The 26,393-nt window shown below is 34.9% G+C and overlaps 1 protein-coding gene across 1 annotated transcript; it reads right to left on the reverse strand.

The window, feature by feature from the left end:
• Positions 1-2,030: 2,030 nt before the first annotated feature.
• On the reverse strand, positions 2,031-26,303 carry LOC131030707 (laccase-4-like). The gene is made up of 7 exons (XM_059215886.1): positions 26,256-26,303; positions 4,186-4,317; positions 3,929-4,080; positions 3,578-3,822; positions 3,347-3,475; positions 2,270-3,241; positions 2,031-2,164 (listed from the first exon to the last, which is right to left on the reverse strand). The coding sequence occupies exons 1-7, from the start codon at positions 26,301-26,303 to the stop codon at positions 2,031-2,033; spliced, it is 1,812 nt and encodes a 603-aa protein (XP_059071869.1).
• Between the last annotated feature and the right edge of the window lie 90 nt (positions 26,304-26,393).

Below are 26,393 nucleotides of genomic sequence, written 5' to 3' on the forward strand. Positions count from 1 at the left end.
TAGCTTTGTTAGTGTTGTTAATTTTCTTCAAAGAATTTAATTACTCAAATAAAACACTTACAAACTTATAAGCTAAAATTTATCAAAATAAAGATAAGAAATGAAAATCCTCATTTTAATATTTCAAAATTGAGGTTTGGTGCAAGCTATTTGTGCCCCCTCCCAGATGCCCCTGCATCAATTTGTGTTTGATATAATTGTTAAAACATTTATATGTAACATATGCTTTATTTATTATGTAGTGAAAGCATATTTCAATTTCAATGGTCCTTGGATTATAATTCATATTATGTATGAATTGATTTAAATTATATGTATGTAGAATTTCAATACAAGCAAGTAGTTATTTGTGTGTGTGTGTGCATTTATTCCAATAATATGTTTTCTTAACTAGAAGAGATTCTATAGAGCCAAACCCCATCTCAAAACTCCACACCACAAAGCCCGAAACCCCCTCCACTTTATGAAGCTTTAATTAAGAGAAACAAAATATGAAAACATAGCCACATTATTGGTAGTATAGATTATTTCGCAATGAACTGAATAATTCCCATACATTAAATATTCAATACTGAAGATGTAAGTCATCATCGATTCCATGAAATAAGTCAATATCAATTGACGCGGCTGTAATAGTGGTATGTGCACTGACAATAAAAATGTCTATAAAGTTTTATGTGATAAATGAAAACCATATGAATATCAATTGATATCAATAGGTATACACCTTAACAATGATATACATCAATTATATGTTGTAGCTAGCTATATTTGTGTTATATTGTTGTTAAATCATTTATATGTCACACGTGCATTATGTATCATATACTGAAAACATATTAAAGTTTCAATGGTACTTATAAGATTACAATTCAAATTATATAGGAATTGAGTTAAATTATAAAAACAAATTAAATCATATGCATGTAGCATATCAATACAAGCAAGTGCAATTATGTGCATGTGTGGGGGGGAGAAACTAAATTCCAAGAATGTAGTTTTTATCTAGAAGAGATTCGACATAATGAATGCCCATCTCGGAGCTCTACACCACAAAGCCCCCACCCCCTCCGTTTGATAGAAGCTCTAATTAAGGGAATGAATAAATGTTCAAATATAGAGAGATTATTGAGAAAATATATTTTTTCACAATGAATTGAATAATTTCCATATATTTCATATTTAGTATTGAAGATATGAGTCATCATTAATCACATCAAATATGTTGATGCAAATCTAGATAGATTCTATGCATAGAAGGAGGAGAAGTGGTATTATAATTGAGATTAAATAAAACAAAGACAGATCTTTCATTTACATATCTATAAGTATGCCTTAATCCAATTATTTAATTAAATTTAACTTTTTATAATGCACTTAAAAACTAATTCAGAAAAGTGCTAGTCCTAGTACAAAATGAGGTAGTATCAGATAACAATCTGACAGAAATCATGAGAAAAAGGTTACAAACGATAGATATCAATGTGTTTTTAAAAGTTTCTTATAAATCTTACTATATTTCAAAATAGACTAAATTGTCAATAACAAAATTGTAATTTTTCTAATGATTCATTATACATTTTTTCTTATTTATTAATTGACTATTTAGATGTTGAAAAATGAAGATAATATTTAAGATTAAACTATCTGTCACAGAACAACATTATTTTCAATTAAGTATTCGAATGAAGAAATATACTGCTGAAAATCTCAACCATATAAAACAACAATAAATAAGTATATTATAAGGAAATGTGAATCTTACTGTTAGAAATTCTCTGCAAAACTTGTAATTTTAATTCTACCTTCGCACTTTCACTTTTGAAAGGTCCATGTGGAGATGTCTCTGTCATAGTAATTCAACCAAGGTCTCATCACTGATATATTCCAAAGCATACTTATTGATACACAAATATACTGATATGTTTCTCTTTATCGATCGTTTGCAAACTACTTTGGACCAGCACACGATTGGATGCAGTCAGATTTTAGGAAGCACAAATTGAATAGTCTAATTGAAGGATGAATGATCAACAGGGGGGAAGATCTTTGGGAGGAGGAAGAAGAGATTGAGATCTGCCACCATTTCCATTTAAAACAACCCACGCCATCTTCAATCCCCAGCTGGTATGCAGCTCGAGATGACAATGCATGAACCACACTCCTGCAAAAAACATACATACAATCGGATATATGTTTATACGAAAGAAGCACAAATCTTTGAACCAGATGAGCGATTGAAGCTAACATTACGTAATGATATTAATACCTGGATTATCAGCTAGGAATCTGAGAGCCACCCAACCTCCACTGGGAACTCCAACTGTGTTTCTCTCCGGAGGATCCACCAGATTAAAGTTAGATGGGTCAGTGCTTGCATTGTAGTTTCCCATACCCTGACCCACTATGAAGAAGTTGAAGCCGTGCAGATGCAGAGGATGGCTCTCGAAGGTCGCAATGCTGGTGTCCTGCAGAACTAGCTGTACGCTAGTGTTAAAGGGAAGCACTTCGACTCTGGTGTCGTTGAGGGTCTGTGTGTTGTTAGGCGGCGTGCCGGTGTAGTTGAAAGGAAATGGCGGATTGTCAGGGAAAGTGGTATTGTAAACTCCATTGGACTGATTAAAGTAGTATGCTTGAAGAAGAGCGGTGGTGGGAAGAATGAAGGATATGTTGTTAATGGAGGCTGCAAATTTGGTACCGTTGGGGCCTTGACATGTCTGTCCTTGGGGACACGGATTTAGCCCCAACCCGACTGTGAATAGGAACTGTTTATCCATCTTCTGAGGGACAGCTGCTGCAGGAAATTTCGGATTGCCCAAGCTTCTCATCTTTTGGCTAAAATTGGCGGCAAAGGAGGTATCGTTGGGGGCTGGAAGCGTCGGTTTCATCATAGGAAGAGAGGATGAGGATGAATTAACTGCTGTCGCATTGGAAGTTACATACTCTAAAATTCCAGCACTGGTTGAGTTATCAAAAGCTGCTGTTCCCGTAGCGAATGGGCCTGCTAACATGAGGAATGTGGCATTGGGTGGCTGAGACATAGCTGTCAAGAGGACGTTGGTAGTCTGACCGGGAGTGATGAGAATAACATTGGTTTGAAAAGGCTTGACATACACAGCATCCGCTTCTACCACAGTCAATGTGTGGTTGGCTATTGCGAAAAACAGGTCACTATTGAGTGCAGCATTAACTATACGCAGTAGGTAAGTTTTCCCAGGGTTCACTTTGAGCCTGAATGTATCTGCATTACACAACACAGGAAACCTTTGTTACATTTACATTTAAACAAATGAACAATAGCGACCAGTCTAGTTATGTTTCATCCATTTTAATACCCCGCCCTCACCGTTGGTAGAGCAGTTATACATAAGTCCAGGGAGCCCGTTGATGGTATATGCATCTGACACATTAGCTTGCGCACCACTTTGCATTGCTTGATTGATAACAGTCTCAGTGTCTGCATTCCACCACTCCCCTGCAATTTGCAACACATTATCAACAGCAGTATTTTCATTGTAAATTTAGGACTATGTACGTACAATGGCAACACATTATCAACGAGTACTGAAGGGCATACCGAAAACAATAGGCACTTCCTGGTGTGGGCGAGGGAATGGGTAAGAAGCATTCTTCTTGGGATAGATGATAATGGGCCCATGTATGCTTGCTCGCAACCATGAGATGTGGGCATGCCACCACAGTGTTCCTCTCTGCCTTTTGACAATAAACTTGTACACATAACTTTGCCCGGTTTGAATTGGACACTGAGTGACATAAGCAGGACCATCCGCCCATCCAGATCTAAGCTGCCGAATTCCATGCCTGAGCGATTCATAGGAATTCATTAGGTGCACCCACTAAAGGGACATCAGCATATAATATTATTTTTATTAAGTAAATAACTGAGTAGCGGGAGCAGAAGAGATACCAATGTATGCTAATATTGTTTTTAACATTATTTGTTACTTTGATAACCACGCGATCTCCTTCTCGAGCAACTACTGGAGGCCCCGGATATTGCCCGTTGACAGTCAAGAGAGCTTTCGTGGTGCAAAGACGAGTCACATTCGTCATTTGGATCTGTGGATATTTAGAACAAAGAATCAATCACGGCTATCTGTAAAAATTTAATACTTTCCTAAACAATAAAACATTCAACTCATTCCATAGAATTATATAACCCACAGTGAAATTGTAGCGCCGTGTGATCACAGCATGTTTCGCTGAAACAAATTGAATAGTGAACCACAATGCCAAAAGTGGCAGCACGAGGCGGCCATAAAATGTCTGCATTGCTAGAATCGTACAATACTTCCTCTTTCAGAGTCTGATCACAACTTAAACAGGCTAAAATGCCAAATTGTTTCTGAACTGAGATGTGAAAATCTGTTTCTTTGTGTTTGTATATATAGATACACGAATTAAATCAGCTGTTGTTGGGTAGGTTGGTAGGCAATACTGATATTTTAACACGAGTATAAATCGACATGAACAAGTATTGTTAGCAACTGTATTAATCTATTTCATTTTCTTGACTTTTAATGATTCACATGTACTCTTCGTCGTTTTTGTTTGTTATGGAGATAAGGTGGGGCTTTCTATCCGGAGTGGCAACCAAGTAAACGATTCGCCCGATGAATACACCATCTTTTCCATTGTCATTAAAATCCATGAAATGTAAACCTATTTTGGTATACCAACCACTGCTCATATTTTTGTTATTGGGAATTTTTGAGTTACTGGGTTCACATCCGTTCGTTCCAGACTGGTCTAAGCCTCCACTCCCGGTCTTCGAAGCAACATCGTTTACCCATGCGGGACTACGAAACTTTAACTCCTTTTAGCTTCTAGGATCACATGAAATGATTGCATGATTAGAATTTCAGTAAACATAAATCAAACGAGACCACTCCTAAAAACACTCTGATGTTTTCTCAATCTTCATTTATGATTGTCATATCTACATGATGCCAATCAACTTCAAGCATCCGATCTTGCTCATGGATGTGACGATATAGCTCCTATATATATTTTTAGCTCATTGTTAATCACACACCACACCCTAATTTCCCAATGGAAATTACTGAGCCCCGTTTTGGAGGTTGGTCTAATCCTCATTCATTTGAATTAGGTCCTATATTTGTGCATGTGTGGTCCCTTCATTGGAAAACCATAGTTATGTTAATAAGTGATTTGAGAGTGTTTGTTTTCGCATATAGATTTCCCTTGTGTTTCTCCCATGCCTGCGACATTCAGTCTAACCTCCTCACCCAAAGTTATGATTCCTAGGCTACCTTCTATGTTAGTAATTTGAATACACATGTAATTAGTGTTTATATGTCACAAATTAAATTTACTATAATGTTCAATGTTCATGTTTGTGGGTGTGCCATGAGGTCTTGTTTTGTGAGTAACAAGTCAGAATCAGGGCCAAGTGGCTAAATAAATTGGTTTGCAATCGATTTCATTCTCCTCATTTTTCACATATTAGTCGATCTAGTTGTGATCAATGTTAATCATAATATACATTCAAAGCCCTTATCCTAACCCATCTCATGTTCTAGTGAGATAGGGATTTAATAAATAAAAAATGATAATTGAAAAAGATTCTAGTGTATTATATGTTGTCACACAACCAGTGTTTCTTTTGTATCAATACATGTGGCTAGAGCAGATGATTAAAAATGCAATTATAATACTTCTATGAGTCTTGACATAAAATAATGGAGATATACAACTACAAAAATGTGCATTATTAAATCTTTACTATACTAATATAAAGTGCATCCATTCATTTACAATTTATATGTTCAATTCTCTATAACACTAAAAAAAATTACTATACCTTAGAATTGGTTTAGTGACCAATTATTTAAATGAACTACTAGTTCATATAGATATATCATTAGATCTATCATTTATTAGCGTTTAGCAACTCTTGGGAGACTTGGTACTAGGAAATTGTTAAATATTCAAGGAAAATTGTGATGTCCCACTCACAATTAACTATTATTTAACAGTCACATTCAAAAAATTGTGAAAAACGTTTTAGTAATTTCATTCATCACTCCTATAGGTCTAGCATGAAATGAAGTGAGGAAACCTAGAAAATATATTGCAAATAGAATCTAGATATTGTCTTAAGTTTATCATGATCTATGATAGTAACCACAAAAATAATTAGGGAAAAAAAACCCATTTCATTCATTTTTACTTCTTAAATATACGTCATTTTGGCTAAAATATATACCTTTGTGGCACTTGCAAAATTAAATTTGGTGATTGTAGGGGCTTATCAACCACTAATGGAATCACGAGCATTGCAAAAGGATAGGCGACATTTATTAGAGATATTTAGCATGCTATTATTCATTATATCTCTTTCTATAATTAAAATAATTATTTTAGCTACGCTTACTTGATATGTTAGATCTTTTTTCCTATTATGAACCATGTCATATTGTTGGCACAATAGTGAGCTTTTGAAATATGGACCACACTTTTGAATGGTTTGAAAACTCATACACCTTGTAATTCTTTTGCCTATGCATCTTTATTTGATTTTAAATGGTGATTCAAAGTGTTTCAAAGCCTACATGAAATCGATAATACCTATTCACATCATCTTCAGTTTAGAGCATTTCCCCTCACAGAATCATGTTGAGGATTTATAAGGTTCTTAAACCTTCATATTGTCCAAAACCAATACTTGCTTTTTTCTCTCTTTCATGTCAAATATTTTGTAAACATTTTAACTTGATGCATGAGACACTTCTTCATTGTTTGTGTTTGCATATTGAGAGTATTGAGGTAAACATCCCTTAAAGTAGGTGGATGGACGAAATCCTGACAAGTTGATAAGCATATAGGAAAGTTAAACTCCTAGAAGGAAGCATGGGGACCGAGGGAATCTTAAAAGTCCAACTTTAAAAGTTATTAAAAGGGCCTTTGAATATTTTAGAGGATTGAGGAAGGTATGAAGGGAAGGCCAAGTCTAAAGGTTGAAGAAATAGACTTAGAAAATGTTCAGAGGACAAGGGATTAGGATATCAATTTTAACAGGTAAATGGTATTTGGGATGGGAATGTCCAATGGTCCAACTTGAAAGACTCAATTTTTTTTAAAGGTGATGTATTAGGAGGTTAGGATTGACGAGAAAGATGTGACATAAACTGAAACTTTGAAACTATATGAATTTGGCAAACATAGAAAACACCGAGGAAATCAAGTAGAGAGCTCTCATACTTAAATTTTATGGAAATTTGATATTTTTTAATATATGAGGGGATTAAAAATAACTACAATAAGTTATAAATCATAAATTAATACCCACATAGATGTTTCTTAGATTGATTACAAGTAATGGGTCAAATAGGGTTAAACATACAAAAGGGAGGGGACTCAAGAAGTATTGTGGGATCACCCGTGAAGAGGGACAAGAACAAGAAGAGGAACAAGACACAAAAGGAAAGGAACGACAAAAATCTAAGTAAAATTAGAAGAAGAAGGTCAATGAGAAGGAGAAGGAAAAGTAGAAGAAAGGCAATAAGAAGAGGAAAAATTACATGAAATTAAAATATCTAATACAAATATAGTGTGGTATTAATAGTAGGTCAAATAAGAGTATATCACAGAAGATAACATAAAACATTTTGAAGAATAAGTATCTGATCATTATACCTATTTCATTATTACAATATATTACCCTTTTACATGAATATTGTGACAAAATATGTAGCTTGATAATTCTTCTTGCCAAAGAGCTTCCTTATTTTTGGCGCTAAATTTTTTTTTGATTTTATGGTACTTGAATATTCATGTCAAACACTATATTTTTTTGTTGGGCACTGGGGTCACCATTCGTATTTTCCTTGTTGACCTTGGTGGCCTCTACAATATCCCTTTTTAAAGTAATTAATGCATTTAATACACTGCATGAGTTCTATGAACACAAATTTCTAAGTTAGTTTAGTGCACTTGTTCCCTTGAGTTGAGTAGTCCTACAAAGTGGGGGAAAAATTTAGTGTCGTAAACTACACCTAGTGCATTAATGACACTTATGCAATAGGCTCGGTGTGTTTATAATAAAAAATAATAATCAAGATACTATCATTCCAGCATCATGGATTTTAAAGATGAAGCATTAGCAACCCCTAATCCAAATGTGGGATTGATTTGGTCAAATGGGAGAGTGGTGAGCATACATGTATGTAGCGCACAAACGTCCCGAAATGATTTTAGATTTAAATTGGATATATTCTACATCGAGCCTCTTTTGATGCATGTCCCTTCTTTTGGGCACATTCAAAATGGCTATTCCCACTCATTTTGAGCAGAAAAACTCTTCTTTCTCTTTCATTTTGCAACATTCACACTCTCGGATATCTATCTCTCACACTAGTAATAAAACTCTACCAAAATCTGCACTCATGAAAATAAAAAACAATTATTATCTTGCTTACAATCGTGCCATTATTTCAAGAGAGGGGTCTTTCCTATGTAATGTTTTCCTTTCTCTCTTATCTCTTGTATGTATTTTTTTTCAATATAACATCATGTCACTAGTCTCTAAATGTATTTATTATCTATTTGAATTAATCAAATTAACATTTTATCTCAAATAATAGTGGGTTTCCTCCATTAAGAAGAGTTTGTTTCTATTGCACAATCTAATCTTTTATTTTATCCAATCTATGTATCTAGTTGTCTATGGAGGTATAAACATAGAAACAGGGGTTTGAATAAGGCAAACCCCTATACAACCCCAACATGTTGCCCTATATGAGTGTGTGTTGGTGATGAATAGTTTCATAGTGCATGAGATTCTTTTTGGTGTGACTTTTGGTGCTTTTCTATTTTTTGTTTCTACATATGACACCGCAATGTGTAGATGTCCCTCTGGCACATTGGTATCCAAGGCTAAGGCTTCACCAGTTCATGGGTAAAGTATGCATTTATAGAGATTTCTTTTTCTATAATCAAAATATTTTGACTATTTGATATTCCTTTCTTATGTAGTATTTTATGTTTATAGACATAGTTTAGTTTGTTTCCTTTCTTCCATATCAATCTTCTTGGCTCACGAGAGTGAAAATTAAGTGATGTATCGAAGGTTGGTTTCCTACACAAGATATTTTCATCTCAATGGTAGTAAATACTCTCCTCTACACTCTCTTTTTTAAACATGATAAATATCTAAGAGCATTTGAAGAAGATTCCGAAGTACAATGGAGGCTTCATACATTCAATAAATTCCTTAATCTAGCAATTCCTTTTCATTTAAACCTCCTTCAAAATTTGAAGGATTAAATTGTAGCTTCAAATTAATCCAGGTGATGGCCTTGATGAATATCTCCTCTCTTTGATCAAGCCTGAGTTGATTCACATTATCTCCCCCTTCAACAGTATACTCTTTGACATTTTCATTGACGTCCTCTATATGGGCTCCTCTTCTCTGAGACATCTCCAATGTGTCCATTTTCCATATTAAACCTCTAACTATGTCTGTAATATCGAGCTCAAAGCCTCTTTGTCTTCTTCCTCTTCAACCCTTGTTTCTATATGTCATATTGGCTACCTATAGGTCTTCTTCTTGACACAAATGAACTTCCTCTAATCCTACTTGATGCATGCCAACTTACTAAACAGAATTTCAAATTGGGTATGGTTTATTATTAAGGAAAAAATGGTTTTGAAGGGATCTGAAAACCCTGAGTACAAAGAGCTGCAAATAGAAAACACATAGCCAAACAACAACACAAAAATTACCTAGAATACAGAACCCTAAAATAGTAGGCCAACAAAAGAAAATATAAAACCTAACACAAATTCTTCAGGGCTTTAGCAAACTCAACTTTCATTTGTTCCATATTTTGGGTAATGTTCATCAGATCTTGCAATTCTATGTTTGCTTTAGCTCCCTAGCGTTCTTGAGATGTCCATGGGTTTGAGATGATGGACCTACACTATCATCCTTATTCTAGTTACTCTTCTCGACTAGGTTGATATTAATTGAAATGTTGCCCCCAAACTTCAAAGCCTACATAGTCTACCACTGATTCACAAAAGTTTTATCCCCTTCTACATTGCTGTGAATGGTTTTAAGGCTCATGCTAATAGATTAGTGAGGTTATAATTAATTCTCTTCATCTTGGCTTCAATAGCCCAAGTCTACCTTCATAGTCTTCAAGTGAGCAACATATTTGGTCATGTTTTCTAAGATAGAGAGCATTTTGTCTTTTTCCTCATAAGAGATCACATTGTCAACAGGATCCCTAAACGAATATCGACCATCACCTTGCTCCAAAATAACCACTTTTCTTTTAATGGATTGGATGTTGATATTAACTTGATTGATTTCTAAAAAAGGCTCTTAGGAAATCCTAAACTAGTCTACTATGGCATCCCTATTAATACCCAAAAAATAGCTAGATTCCCAGGGTCACTTCCAAGGAAAGGGGACTATTTTTAAAGATCCCTAGGAAAGGGAGGATTATTAATTCTCTCTTGATTAGCATAATTAAAAGATCAAGGGGAAGGGGAACTCCCAAGAAGCCTTCTCCTCCACCCATCACATTCTCCCTTTCGCCCAAAAAATTCTCCCCTTCCAAATTTTGGTTCTTGTCAACCTCCTCAGCATCTAACTCCTCATCAAGTCATCTAGGAGAATCATGCATGTAAAATTATTTAATTTAACAAATCTTTCTTTTTATACTGAATTTAATGAGATTCTCTTTTTCTTCTCCTCTGACACATTATTCTTGTTTTACTTTGAGGAAGTTTCATCCTTTGTTTGCTAGTCCTCATCCTCTGAATCATCATCACATTCCCCTATATTTCTCTACATACCCTCCTTTGACACCTATTCACCGAGTGCAAAGGGGGATAACCTTGATATTTTCACTTAGAGGAAAATGGGAGGGCATTGAATTGTTCCATAATTAGAAGGATCGAGCCCTCATGAAGATTAGGGTTTCTTTGCTTCTTATTATGTTCTTTAATATTGGCTTCCAAGGATGATAAGAGATAGAATGGAAACAAACGAAGAACTTATTTCTAAAGTGTTTAAGCCGAGAAAAATGACCACCATAGATTTTGGTAAACCACCCATCTAAGGTAAAATATTGTATAAGGACCTTAGCCACACCCACCCAAAGGGGTTTAAGGGTGTCTACTTGGTAAGAAATGTTTGAATTGTTGACAAGATTCAACCCCTCTCCATATTTTAGAAAGGTTTTCACCATGGACTCAGAAGATTTTGCCCTTGAAATTGTTTGTTCCTTCCATAGGCAGCCCAATAAGCTCCACAATCAACTCCTTTGTGAAATATGAGCTTTTATTGTCATTTCAAAAAAATAAAGTGCATCCATTATCTACCAAAAATCTTTGTTACCTTTGGATCAAAGCCATGAGGATTCTCTAAAAAGGGTGTAACCCCACATTAAGTAAAAATCCACAAATTTTTCTCTTTTATGTGCATTTCGTCAGAGGAAATGCGCTCCTATTGATGTCTCTCCTCCTATTATGGATCCCACATATAAAATAAAAAAGAAATGCCTACCCCAACAACAGTCATAATCAAAGCCCTAAAAACCCCACCATGAATGTCATCAGAGGAAATGGACTCCTATTGATGTATGTCCCCCGCCATGATGGAGCCCACACATAAAATAACAAAGAAATGCCTACCCCACAATTGACCACCCAACAACATAGTCTCAATTGAAGCCCTTAAAAGCGCTATTTGAAATAAGGAAATCTAAAAACCAAGAAACTGGGTACTAATATCACCCACAATCCAACTGGAAATAGTTAGCTAGTGAGCACCAAGGGGGAAAAATACCTAACTATCATCATTAAAACATATCAAATAATGAAGAAAGGATAGGTTGAAAAATATAATCACCCACATAGACAAAAACAAGTTAACCAAGGTGGTTAATATTGTTAAATATCCAGGCAACTGAGAGGGGCTTGAATTAGTTGAAAAACATAAATCAATTTCATGTAACCCTTTTGCACATCTGGAGTAACCAATAGAATTAATTAAGATAGATATAGCATGAAAACATAAACATACAACAAATCACACAATGAACACTAGATATGATGTGGAAAACCCAGAAAGCGAAAAATCACAGAGAATGTTAGTTCTCAATATAAAATATTGGTTTAGGTGACACCAGTTAAGGTAATTTTTACAAAGGGTTTCTCATTGTTAGAATACTCACTTCAAGAGGGCTCATTGCCCAGAAAAAAGGTCGACTACTGAAGAAACAAAAAATGAAAAGAAAGAATCCACCATTGAATCTCAATCTGAAACACCAGACTACTTCTGGTAGCTCAGTACCAATGCACTCTCACATATTGCCAAAAATCAGATCTTTCCTTTCCAATATCGCATTCAATAGAAATGCGACACTTTTTCTATATAAATTCATTTAGATCTTTCTTTTATATAAATACATATATACATGTATATATGTATATATATATACATGTATATATGTATATACATGTATATATATACATGTATATACATGTATATATATACATGTATATACATGTATATATATACATGTATATATATCTACATATATACATGTATACATATATACATGTATATATATATGTATATATGTATATATATATATGTATCTATACATGTATATATACATGTATACATGTATACATATATCTATACATGTATATATACATTTACACATGTATATATGTATACATGTATACATGTATATATACATGTATAGATACATATATATATATGTATGTATATATATGTATATCTATGTATATATATATACATATATATGTATATATATACATATATATGTATATATATACATATATATGTATATATATACATATATATGTATATATATACATATATATACATATATATATTGTCTCAGGGAAACATAATCTTCTAAATCGGCCAAGAGAGAGTTCTAAAATAGGTCAACACTAAACCTTATTGTGGTGGGAAGGAATCAAAAGTAAACCATACCACAATGGAGAACAATTGTCAGATCAAAATGTTACATCCATTATAAATTTTGGACCCGAAACATGACTTACACTACACCAAAGCTGCTACACAACCTCAAATTCTAGACTTAATCCAGACCCAAAAATCATTGCCCAATACAATGAAAATAAGAATGGAATCAAGATACACATGAATACAATTAATCAACACCATATCTAATAGACAAAAATATCTAGATTGACAGATCAACTCAATTAACCCATGTTGAAACATAACTTCCAGAGTACCAAAGGTTTCAGGAGTTCATCTTTTGGATCACCAACACCAAGGACATCAAAAATGTTGATTTCACATCCATCTGATAAACCTTGAAATCCTTATAAGCTACAAAAGCCAAAAGCATCCTAATTTCCTCCATCCGAGCAACCAGGCCATATGTCTCGTCAAAATTAATCTCTTCAATCAAAGTGTAACCTTTACAAACCAATATTTCTTTATTTCTCATAACATTTCCAGCTTCATTGAGCTTGTTCTAGAATACCCACTTTGTTCCAATCACATTCTTATATGTCATTTTATTAACTAGTTCCCATGTTGAATTATTCTCAATTGTGTCCAACTCTTCTATCATTACCTTCATCCAATTCTGATAATTGCAAGCTTCTTCTGTTGTTTTCAATTCAATCTCTAAAAGTTAACATAACAAAACTTGTTCTTGAGCTGCTTTGCTTCTTGTGATAATTCCTTTGTTTGTATCTCTGAAAAAACGGTCCACTAAATGATTCTTCTAAACATATCTCAATGTCTTAGATGTAGAAGTTGAAGCTTCCTAATCTTTCTTTTCTTCTTCTCCTTCTTCGATCTTCTCTCCACTTTTTCTGTCGGTCGATTCATCAGACTCATAACCTACCAATTTGTCAGACTCTTTAGAAATGTATTCATCAACCTTCGCATTTTCACTTTCAACAATCTTGTTTAGCCTTATATTACAACGCTGATATGCTTTCCTCTTTGTTGAATATCCTAGGAATATGCCTTCATCTTCTCTATTGTCAAATTTTCCAAGATTATCTTCATCTCTCCGGATGTAGCAGTTTCTTCCAAATACCTTAAAATATTTCACTGTCGACTTTCTACCATGTCATAGCTCATAAGATGTATTTCCATGTATTTTCTTATATAAAATTACGTTAGGATTGTAGACTATAGTATGAAATGCTTCTCTCCAGTAGACTTCTCTGTTGATCACTATTTTGGTTGCATCTTGAATTATTTGGTTCATCCTTTCCACTACACCATTCTGTTGCAGTGTTCTAGGGGAAGATGACTATTTTCTAATACCATGTCTCTCACAAAAGTTGTTGAACTCTTCCGAATTAAATTCTCCTCCTCTATTAGACCTCAAACACTTAATTTTTCTATCAACTTCATTTTCAACTTGAGCCTTAAATATCTTGAATTTCTCTAATGCTTCTAGCTTCTCTCTCAAAAATGCAAACCATGAAATTCTAGAATAATCATCAATCAACAACATGAAATGCTTCTCACCTTGTATACTTCTTGTTTTGGTCGGACCGCATAGTTTTGTGTGCACTAAATTCAACAACCTAGTGGACAAGTGCTCTAAATTATTTTGTATTTTCCTTTCATCTACTTCAAAGTTTACATTCTCTACAAATTTTGTTGGTTTGGTCGAACTCGGTAAATCTCTCACTACACTTGATGAGCTAATCTTCACCAAGTTGTCAAAATTGATATGACATGTCCTTTGGTGCCAGAGTCAGATATCATTGATCTAAGATAACAAACAATTGTTTGCATCTCCTTCCAAGAAATACATGTTCCACCAATCTTTTTCCCTGCTACAATAACAATTTCAGATTCTTTCTAGATCTCACAACCATCATCTTGAAAAACAACGTTGTAACCATTTTCACACATTTGTCCAACACTCAAAATATTAAGATGAAAACCATTAACATAGTAAACATTATCAGTATTGTTCTTTCCATCAAAAGAAATAGAACCAATCCCACAATTTGTGTTGTTTGATCATCTCTGAACCTAACAAAACTACCATCGTACTTTTCAAGTTTCACAAACTTACTTTAGTCATGAGTCATATGATTTCAGCATCCACTATAAATCAATCATTCATTTCTATCTCTTCTAACATGTACAACAGTAGCAACCACCTTAGGAATATCAATCTTTGTTACATCTCTTTTTACCAAAACAAGCAATCACCATCTTCATAATTTAAATCATCATCTAAAATACCAACATCATCTTTGACATAATAGGCTCTCTTATTAAATTTTCCTTTACCTTCTCTAGACCTTTGTCTTGAACCTTTTCCCGAACATCTAGTAGCAATGTGACCAATCTTTTCACATCTAAAGCATTTAAAAGGTAACATACCTTTGTATTTGTCGGTGTCTCTCTTCAGTTTTCTCACAAAGCTTGCTTTCGTCTCATCTAAAATTTCATCTTCTGGATCTTCGTTAGATGCTTTGAAGGTAGACTCGATCTTAGCTTTGTGTTTTCCAAGCTTACCTCTCTCAAATCCTAATAGAGTACCATAAGGCTTCACTCTTGTAAATTTCTTCCGATCATAGGTTTCTTCATTAGTCAAGATCTTATCATTGTAGCTTTCTGGTAGGGACATTAGAATCTTCTCAATTATGTATTCATCCAACAAGCTGACACCAAGTTCTCTGATTTCATTTACCGCACTATCAACCTTATAAAAATCGGTTGTTATATCTTCTCCTTCTTCCATTTTCAAGTTCTCATATCTGTGATTAGTTTTTATCTTCTTTGATAATTTAACTCTGTCACTTCCTTCATAGATATCTCTCAACTTTTTCCAAACCTCATGAGTAGTATTCAATGAAATAATCATTGTCAATTCAATCTTTGATAAAGCACTAAACATAGCATACCGTGCCTTTTCATTCACTTCATAAGCTTGAACCTTATCTAGAGTACTAAGACCATTTTCCGATTGAATATACTAAGTTTCCACTGCTTTCCAAGTGTTGTATCCCAAAGAGATCAGGTAGCCTCTAATCTTTAATTTCCAAAAACTATATTCGGATCCTTCAAAAATAGGAATAGTCAATTTATGTGCCATTGGATCAAGATCTACCTCAAGCAGATAAGCTCTTCTCCAAGTAACCAAATCTCTGATACCAATAGTTGAATATCCGAGCAACTGATAGGGGGAATGAATTAGATGAAAAAATTAAATCAATTTCTTCTAACCCTTTTGCATATCTATAGTGACCAATAAAATTATTTAAGAAAAATATAGCATGAACATATAAACATACAATAGATCACACAATGAACACCAGATATAACGTGGAAAACCCAAGAAGGGAAAAACCATAGAGAATGTTAGTTCTCAATATAAAACACGGGTTAAGGTGACACGGGTTAAGGTGATTTTTACAAAGGGTGGCTCACTGCTAGGATCCTCACTATGAGAGAGAACACTACCCAGAAAAAGGCTCACTATCGAAGAAATAAAGGAATAATTTAGAAAAGAAAGAATCCACCACTGAATCTCAATCTGCAAGACTGGACTGCTTCTGATACCTCAATACCAATGCACTCTCACCCATTTCCAACTATCAGATCTTTCCTTTTCAATCTCGCATATCTTCAATAATAATACCATATTTTTTTATATAAATTCATTCAAATCTTCCTCATATATATATATATATATATATATATATATTATCTCCAAGAAACATAATCTTCTTAGTTTGCCAAGAGTGAGATCTAAAATAGGTCAACACTAAACATTCTTATGGTGGGAAGGAATGAGAATTAGATGATACCACAATGAACAATAATGATCATATCAACATGTTACATCCATTACAAATTCCAGAACCAAATCATGGCTCATACGCTACACCAAACCTCGAATTCTGGACTTAATCTATCTCCAAAAATCATTGCCCAGTAAAAAAAAAAAATGGAATCAAGATACACATGAATACAATGAATCAACACCATATCCAATAGATAAAACTATCCAGATTGCCATCAACTCAATTAACCCATGCTAAAACACAACTTTTATAGCACCAAACGTTCCAAGAACACATCAACTGGATCACCAACACCAAGGACATCAATGACAACCATTATGTTGACTTTGAAATGACAACCAGTGATAATCATCATCATCACATTTGCAACGAATATCAAGTTTCATATTGTCCTCAATGTTAGGGGGAAGAGGGTCAATCCCATTCCAATAAAATCCTTGTCTTTGGAATGCACCAATATTTTCAAAAGCATCCGCAAGAGAATTACCTTCCCTAAAAATATCATAAATATACAAACTATCAAAATCCTTGATAATGTTTAACACAACCTTCACCAAATATTTAATGGAACAACTTGAAGTATGTAATAAGTTTAAACAATTAATTATGTTGAGTGAATCATCCTCAATCTAAACCTTCCAAGAACCAAGATCAAGAGCTAACTTGAAGGAATTAAAAATAGATGAGGCTTCAGCCAGGTGGTTGGACTTGATTCCCAAAGGGAGTGCCATTTGCAAAAGGAGCCTGCCATAATCATCACTCAGCACACCCCACAACTAGTTGGCCCAGGATTCCCCTTAGCTGCCCCGTCAAAATTAACCTTCACCGAATCAAAAAATGGAGTAGACCATTTAACATTAGTTCTAGAGGTTTTAACATTTCCCAAAGTTCTAGAAATATCAAAATTTGAACCCCAATTAATAGGAGACTACTGATCTGAAGCATTAATATATATAGGAGGCAAGCCAAGATTAACATCCTTAAGTACAATCTAGAAATTATCCTTTACAACTGTACGAATCCTCTAAAACACCACCTTAAAAGGGAGAAGTACATCCCTAAAGACACAGTTGTTTCTCTTGTTTTCAGATCTACATAGACACATGAGGCATAATCAAAGACCAAAGTAAATTCAAAGATAGATTAAGAGAAGGAGGGGACCAGTGAGACCACATCTCCCCGACAGAGGAAAGGAAGACCCAATTAAAATTCTAGGTGGCCAAGATAAGAGACCAAAATTATCTGGTAAAACAACACTCCATAAAATGATAATTGACACTCTCTATTTATGCAAATAACAAAGAAGGCATTTATTAACAGGAAAAATACCATGCTTACAAAGGTTATCCAAAGTAAGAATCTTAGTTTGAATCAAGAACCAGAAAAAGATGTTAATCTTAAGAATCAACTTACAATTCCAGATTGAAAATCTCATAGAGAAAAGGTCAACTTAGGATGATAGGGAAGGGAAAAGGCTAAGGTGGAAAAAAAAAATCCAAAGGGTGGAGGCCACCAAATAATATGATCTAGAAAAGAAGCCATGAAAGGAATATGCTAGAAGCTCAAAAAATTGGAGCTCACCTAGACCTCGATCAATCACTAAGGTTCCTTCGACTATCATTAGTAAAGTAATGCACCATCTTATCACCAAATTGGGCCAAGAAAGCCTCCCTAATTGGTCTAAAGGAAGGGACCTCGAAAATAGGGGAATCTCCAATCCACCAATCATATAAAAATTCAATGCTCCATCCATTCCCTAGAATCCATCTAATACCCTCAGAGAGAATACATATGGCCTTGATCAAATTATTCCAAAGCACCATCTTAGTAGGGTGAGAAAGAGCCTCCAAGAGTTGCCCCAAACCAAGCATGGCCTGGGCATATTTACAGCTATAATCTTACACCAATCCAAATCTCCAAAGAAAAGTCTTTGTAATTACTTAGCTGACAAAGCAACATTGAAATCCTCAAGCTTTTTGATACTCAAACCACTAGATTTATAAGGCAAGCAAACTTGGTCCAAGAAGCCAAATGAATACATTTACTATCTTCTGTGACAAACAAGAGAAAGCATTTCTAAATATTTTCAATTCTTTCATAAAAAATTGAGGGAGTTTTAAAAAGGTTCATAGCATACACCAAAATATTCTAAATCAAATCCTTGATCATTTGAACTTTACTCGCTTGACTAAGATGCATAACTTTCCATCTAACAAGTTCTGAATTGAATCTATCAATCAACCCATTCCAAAATAAATTATGAATCACATTACTATGAAGCGGGAGACCAAGATAAGTTGTAGGAAGATCCTCAATTTTACAACCCAAAATATCAACAATTCTTCTCTGTCTAAGAATAGGAGTGTTAAATAAGAATAAAGAGCTCTTCTCAAAACTAACTTTTTGACTCGAGTTAGATTCATACCTAACAATATAGGCTTCAAAGATCTTACTTCTCTAATTCAAGAGTATCTCAAAATCAAAGTATTATCAACAAATTATTAATGTGGAGGGCATATGAAATAAACTTTGAAATAAGCGAAGGTGGGAGAAGTGATTGTGGGGGCGGTAGGGCATCTGTAGGGGAGGATGAGGACACTAACTCTTATGACGATGAAGGCAGCAAGGAGTGGTTGGTCGCAGGGCTTGCTATGCCAAATGGGTCGTTGTTTTGGGTGGTTCATTTTGTTTTTGGCTAGGCAGGTGTTATGATGGGCATGGACTGGTTTCTCCTTAACATAGCGGGTCTCCGTGTTTTTTCACCTTCTTTGTGCCCTATGGCGGTAGTTGCAATTCTTTCCTATGGATCTGGAGTGGTGGTGGCCTTTGGGTGGTGTTGGGAGGATGTTGTGGGAGTTGTAGATTCTCTCATGTCTTTTTTTTTGCTCCCAGGTTTGCTACTCTATCGTGCGTGATGGCAAGTGTGGGCTTGGTCTGTGATGAACCAGGATGGGAAGTTGTTATTATTTTTTTGAACAGCGCTAGTAGTTGTTTCTATTCTCCCTCCCTGTTCTTTTTCTCCCTTTCTTTCCTTGGATCTCATTGAGAACCCTCACCGGTAGTTGGGTGTTCGATCCAGGAAATTGCTAGAGCTTGGCTTTGTGCAGTCATTTTGGTGGGAGTTTTTTTTCTTTTGGGTGTGACCAGACCCTTGTTTATTTCCTTGTCTCATCCTGGTTGTGAGTCTCTTCTACTCTTCCCTCTTTTCTTGGTTCTCCGTTGGCTTTGGGTTGCCCTACTATTGAGGTGGAGGGGTTGCTTGTGTGTTGGGTTGTGCAAGGATTGCTTAAGCAGTGGGTCTTCTCTCCTCAGTGTCCTATTGAGGTGCCTCTTTCTCCTTTTGAGGTGGAGACAAGGTATCAGGGAGTGGTTCAGCTTCTGCGAACTGCGAATGGACTTTGTGTATGGTTGGCTTGATTTCCACTCTTGCCTATAGAGGTGGCTCTTTCTCCTATTGAGGTGGAGAGAAGGGGTGAGGGAGCTTTTTGAATCCTATTGATGCTCGTGTTGCTAGTTGTGGGTGCCTGTCAATCCTTCCATGGTGACCGTCACAGTTGGGTTTGGGTTTCCTTTATTAACCCAGCTTCATAAGTTGCTTTGTGGGTTGAGGGAGCCTATAAAAACCCTCTTGTTCTTTCCTTTAAAATGTTTAGGGTGGCTTTTAAAAACCCCGTTTCCCAGATTGTTGTTTTCAGGTTGTTTTATTGTGATCTGGTTCCTGTCTGGTTGTTGGATCCGTGTAAAACCCATTTTTAAGGTTGAGGGAGCCTGGAAAAAACGTATTGTTTTTCTTTCATTCAGGGGTTGGCTGGATGCTAGTAGTACGCTATCAAGTTGTGGGATCCTCTTAAAACCCATTCTCAAGCTTGTGGGAGCTACCGATTCTCTCATGTCTATTTTTTTGCTCCAAGGTTTACTGCTCTATCGTGTGTGATGGTAAGGGTGGGCTTGGTCTGTGATGAGCCAAGATGGGAGGTTGTTATTATTGTTTTTGATAGCGCTGGTGGTTGTTTCTATTCTCCCTCCCTATTCTTTCTCTCACTTTCTTTCCTTGGATCACATTGAGAACCCTCACCCGTAGTTGGGTGTTCGATCCAAGGAATTGCGAGAGCTTGTCTTTGTGCAATCATTTTGGTGGGAGTTTTTTTTTCTTTTCGGTGTGAGTAGACCCTTGTTTATTTCCTTGTCTCATCCTTGTTGTGAGTCTCTTCTGCTCTCCCCTATTTTCCCGGTTCTCTGTTGTCTTTGGGTTGCCCTCCTACTGAGGTGGAGGGGCTTCTTGTATGTTGGGTGCTACAAGGATTGCTTAGGCAGTGGGTCTGCTCTCCTCGGTGTCTGATTGAGGTAGCTCTCTCTCCTTTTGAGGTGGAGACAAGGTATGAGGGAGTGCTTCAACTTCTGCGGGCTGCAAATGGACTTTGTGGATGGTTGGCTTTCTTTCCACTCTTGCCTATAGAGGTGGCTCTTTCTCCTATTGAGGTGGAGAGAAGGGGTGAGGGAGCTTTTTGAATCCTAATGATGCTCGTGTTGCTGGTTGTGGGTGTCTGCCAATCCTTCCATGGTGACCGTCATAGTTGGGTTTGGGTTTCCTTTCTTAACCCATCTTCACAAGTTGCTTTACGGGTTGAGGGAGCCTGTAAAAACCCTCTTGGTCTTTCCTTTAAAAGCTTTAGAGTGCCTTTTAAAAACCCTATTTCCCATATTTTTTTTCTGGTTGTTTTACTATGATCTGGGTCTTGTCTGGTTGTGGGATCTGTGTAAAACCCATTTTTAAGGTTGAGGGAGCCTAGGAAAAACCTATTGTTTTTCATTCGTTCAAGGGCTGGATGGATGCTAGTAGTACCGTGTCTGGTTCTTGGAGCCTCTTAAAACCCATCCTCAAGGTTGAGGGAGCCTAGAAAAACCCTTGGTATTTTTCTTTTTTAATGGATAGGCTGGATGCTGGTAGTTTTCAATGGCCCAATTTGGCCAGTTTGTGTTTTTGATTAGGCTTAGGTTTTGCTGTTAGTGATCTGGAGACTCTGCTATAGGTTAAGGGAGCCTGGTAAAACCCAAATGTGTGGGTTGGGGTGCTAGTTAAACCCTCATTTTCGATTTCTCAGATCTATAAGGTGGTTTAGATCTGTTGATTTGGCCGGCCTTGTTTGCATTGTCGCTCTTTTGTGTTTGGCTCATGATTGTTTCATTTTGGGTGCCCTGTGTCTTGTAGCCTCTTGTGCCACAAGAGAAGTAATGTACAAACCTTCTCAGATGTTTTTTGGCTTTTCTGTTGTTGAGCTTTGTTGTATCTGTCTACAGCATCCCTTTGTTGGTGTGAACAAACCAGATTAGAAGAGGAGGGGGATAAACCTCTAAGCAAACCAACAACTACAACTTTAAAAATGAAACAGCTCAAGGCTTCAACCATAATAATAAAGAGAAAAGAGGAAATTAGATCCCCCTATTCGATACCCTTATAACTATTGAATAAACTAGAGGGGGAGTAATTAATCACCACCTAAAAGGTAGGAAGCGAAACAAATTGCCAAGAAATCTCCAAAAAAATATCTCTAAAACCAAAATCTTTAAGAACTTTAATAAGAAAACCCCAACTCACACGGTCATAAGCCTTCATAAGATCAAGCTTGAGGAGAATCCCTACTCTCGTTTTGCATCTCAATGAGTGACTGTTCTCGTAAAAAATTGCAATAGAATCAATAATTTTCCTCCTATGAAAAAAAACCATTTTTCTTAGGAGAAATAATCATTGAGAGGACCAGCTACAATCTTAAAGCCATAATTTTGAAAAATATTTTATAAATAGAGTTGTAGAGACTAGTCTATCTGAAAGTATCAAAATAATTAGCCCCCATGAAACTAGGGACAAGAACAATTAAATCGGCATTGAGTTCCTTGAGAATCCTTCTACAACCAAAAAATTCCTTAGCTGGATCATAAATATCTTTTTCCACAATCTCCCAGAAACATTGGAAGTAGAAAAAAGGAAAAGCATCTGGACCCAAGCCTTGTTATATTCAAAAGAGAACACCATATTTTTAATTTTATCATCAAAGGGGATGGAATTGAGAATTCTATTAGTATCATCTTTAATAACATTAGGTATAACATCCAAAAAAATTCTCCACATCACCACTCAGAGGCAATCCTTCCTCAAAGAGGCGATTGGAGAAAAAACTAGCAACTGCCACATTAATGTGCTTTTCCAAATCCAATAGCGCACAGTTCTCATTGGTGGACGAGATCCAATTAGAAGCCTTATTTTTAAGAGTGGAAAGATGAAAAAATATACTATTCTTATCCTCGCATCGCAACTATAGAGATCTCTCTATATTTGTTAGCATAATTCTTCCTCCTTTGAAATGAGGTTATGGAGACAAGCCAGCAAGGAATTTTTCTAGTCTAGGATACTGCAACTTTAACCATCTTTTTTGAATGGAATCTTACACAACCTTGAGATCCCTTTAAATGATTTTCTTCTCAGAAAAGATATGAACAAAACAAGTATCATTCAAAATAATAACCTTAGCTTTGACCAATCTCATTTTTTTAGAAACTCAAAACATAGTCGTATTGTTAGTCCTGACATTCCATCATTTTCTAATTCTATAGAACAGGTTAGGTTGCTTGAGCCACATTTTCTCAAAGTGAAAGGAAAAAAGAATTTCCTTCCAAGACAATCAAGCAAGAGAGATGGGGAAGTGATCAAATCCAATACGAAAGATCAACTAAAGGGACCACGAGTACAAAACAAAACAGTAATGGGTAATTAGGGCTCTATCCAATATCACTATAGTGTCAAAAAAAAAAATTAATTAATAATCAACACAAAATTTTAAATGAAAATTACAAACATTATTGACTAGGAGAAAAATAGTTACAGATGTAGAAATGAATCTCTATTTTTTTCCTTTTTTCACTTTGTCTTTTTTAACAAGTCGTGTCTCTTACATGCTTTGTTCTAAATCACTACTACATCTATCTTCTCAATCCATTTACCACACAACCCTAGCAGGCTCATCTATTTCTGGTTTTCCTTGTCCATGCTTCATATCCTTTTCCATGATCTCTACCCTGTCTGTATTCATGCACTGGGCATCAATTTCTTATCATCTGTTCTTTATTTCCTCCACACGCTTTTCTGGCTATCCCTTTGTTTTTGAATCTCATAGGTTTGATGTCTTCTACTCTACACACTCTCCTTCCCTTTGTAATTAAAAATATGTTGATCTTCCCACACAATGTTATTATTTTTCCTTACTCATAAATCCCTTTTCACCTTTCAGTTTTTCTCAATCATTTTGGCGCACCCTCTCTTCTTTTTCGGATTTCTATTTTGTTTTATTTTACATAATAATTATTTCCCATCTTTTCAAATCCACATGTGGCCCCACGCCTTCATTCTTATTCTAGTTTTTTTTTGTTTAACATCCAAACTCTTCATTTACCCCAGACACCTCTTCGCCACGCCTCCATCCCACACTGATTGATATGCCTGCAATATGTTTCAATTATTTTATTTAAACTACCTATCACTTTAAACTTACTTGGACAATATTTCTTATTGTTTGTTCATTTCACCTCATATTTGACTCTCCTTAGCTTTGTTAGTGTTGTTAATTTTCTTCAAAGAATTTAATTACTCAAATAAAACACTTACAAACTTATAAGCTAAAATTTATCAAAATAAAGATAAGAAATGAAAATCCTCATTTTAATATTTCAAAATTGAGGTTTGGTGCAAGCTATTTGTGCCCCCTCCCAGATGCCCCTGCATCAATTTGTGTTTGATATAATTGTTAAAACATTTATATGTAACATATGCTTTATTTATTATGTAGTGAAAGCATATTTCAATTTCAATGGTCCTTGGATTATAATTCATATTATGTATGAATTGATTTAAATTATATGTATGTAGAATTTCAATACAAGCAAGTAGTTATTTGTGTGTGTGTGTGCATTTATTCCAATAATATGTTTTCTTAACTAGAAGAGATTCTATAGAGCCAAACCCCATCTCAAAACTCCACACCACAAAGCCCCAAACCCCCTCCACTTTATGAAGCTTTAATTAAGAGAAACAAAATATGAAAACATAGCCACATTATTGGTAGTATAGATTATTTCGCAATGAACTGAATAATTCCCATACATTAAATATTCAATACTGAAGATGTAAGTCATCATCGATTCCATGAAATAAGTCAATATCAATTGACGCGGCTGTAATAGTGGTATGTGCACTGACAATAAAAATGTCTATAAAGTTTTATGTGATAAATGAAAACCATATGAATATCAATTGATATCAATAGGTATACACCTTAACAATGATATACATCAATTATATGTTGTAGCTAGCTATATTTGTGTTATATTGTTGTTAAATCATTTATATGTCACACGTGCATTATGTATCATATACTGAAAACATATTAAAGTTTCAATGGTACTTATAAGATTACAATTCAAATTATATAGGAATTGAGTTAAATTATAAAAACAAATTAAATCATATGCATGTAGCATATCAATACAAGCAAGTGCAATTATGTGCATGTGTGGGGGGGAGAAACTAAATTCCAAGAATGTAGTTTTTATCTAGAAGAGATTCGACATAATGAATGCCCATCTCGGAGCTCTACACCACAAAGCCCCCACCCCCTCCGTTTGATAGAAGCTCTAATTAAGGGAATGAATAAATGTTCAAATATAGAGAGATTATTGAGAAAATATATTTTTTCACAATGAATTGAATAATTTCCATATATTTCATATTTAGTATTGAAGATATGAGTCATCATTAATCACATCAAATATGTTGATGCAAATCTAGATAGATTCTATGCATAGAAGGAGGAGAAGTGGTATTATAATTGAGATTAAATAAAACAAAGACAGATCTTTCATTTACATATCTATAAGTATGCCTTAATCCAATTATTTAATTAAATTTAACTTTTTATAATGCACTTAAAAACTAATTCAGAAAAGTGCTAGTCCTAGTACAAAATGAGGTAGTATCAGATAACAATCTGACAGAAATCATGAGAAAAAGGTTACAAACGATAGATATCAATGTGTTTTTAAAAGTTTCTTATAAATCTTACTATATTTCAAAATAGACTAAATTGTCAATAACAAAATTGTAATTTTTCTAATGATTCATTATACATTTTTTCTTATTTATTAATTGACTATTTAGATGTTGAAAAATGAAGATAATATTTAAGATTAAACTATCTGTCACAGAACAACATTATTTTCAATTAAGTATTCGAATGAAGAAATATACTGCTGAAAATCTCAACCATATAAAACAACAATAAATAAGTATATTATAAGGAAATGTGAATCTTACTGTTAGAAATTCTCTGCAAAACTTGTAATTTTAATTCTACCTTCGCACTTTCACTTTTGAAAGGTCCATGTGGAGATGTCTCTGTCATAGTAATTCAACCAAGGTCTCATCACTGATATATTCCAAAGCATACTTATTGATACACAAATATACTGATATGTTTCTCTTTATCGATCGT

This window comes from Cryptomeria japonica, unplaced genomic scaffold (assembly GCF_030272615.1).
Source record: "Cryptomeria japonica unplaced genomic scaffold, Sugi_1.0 HiC_scaffold_332, whole genome shotgun sequence".
Taxonomy (NCBI): domain Eukaryota; kingdom Viridiplantae; phylum Streptophyta; class Pinopsida; order Cupressales; family Cupressaceae; genus Cryptomeria; species Cryptomeria japonica.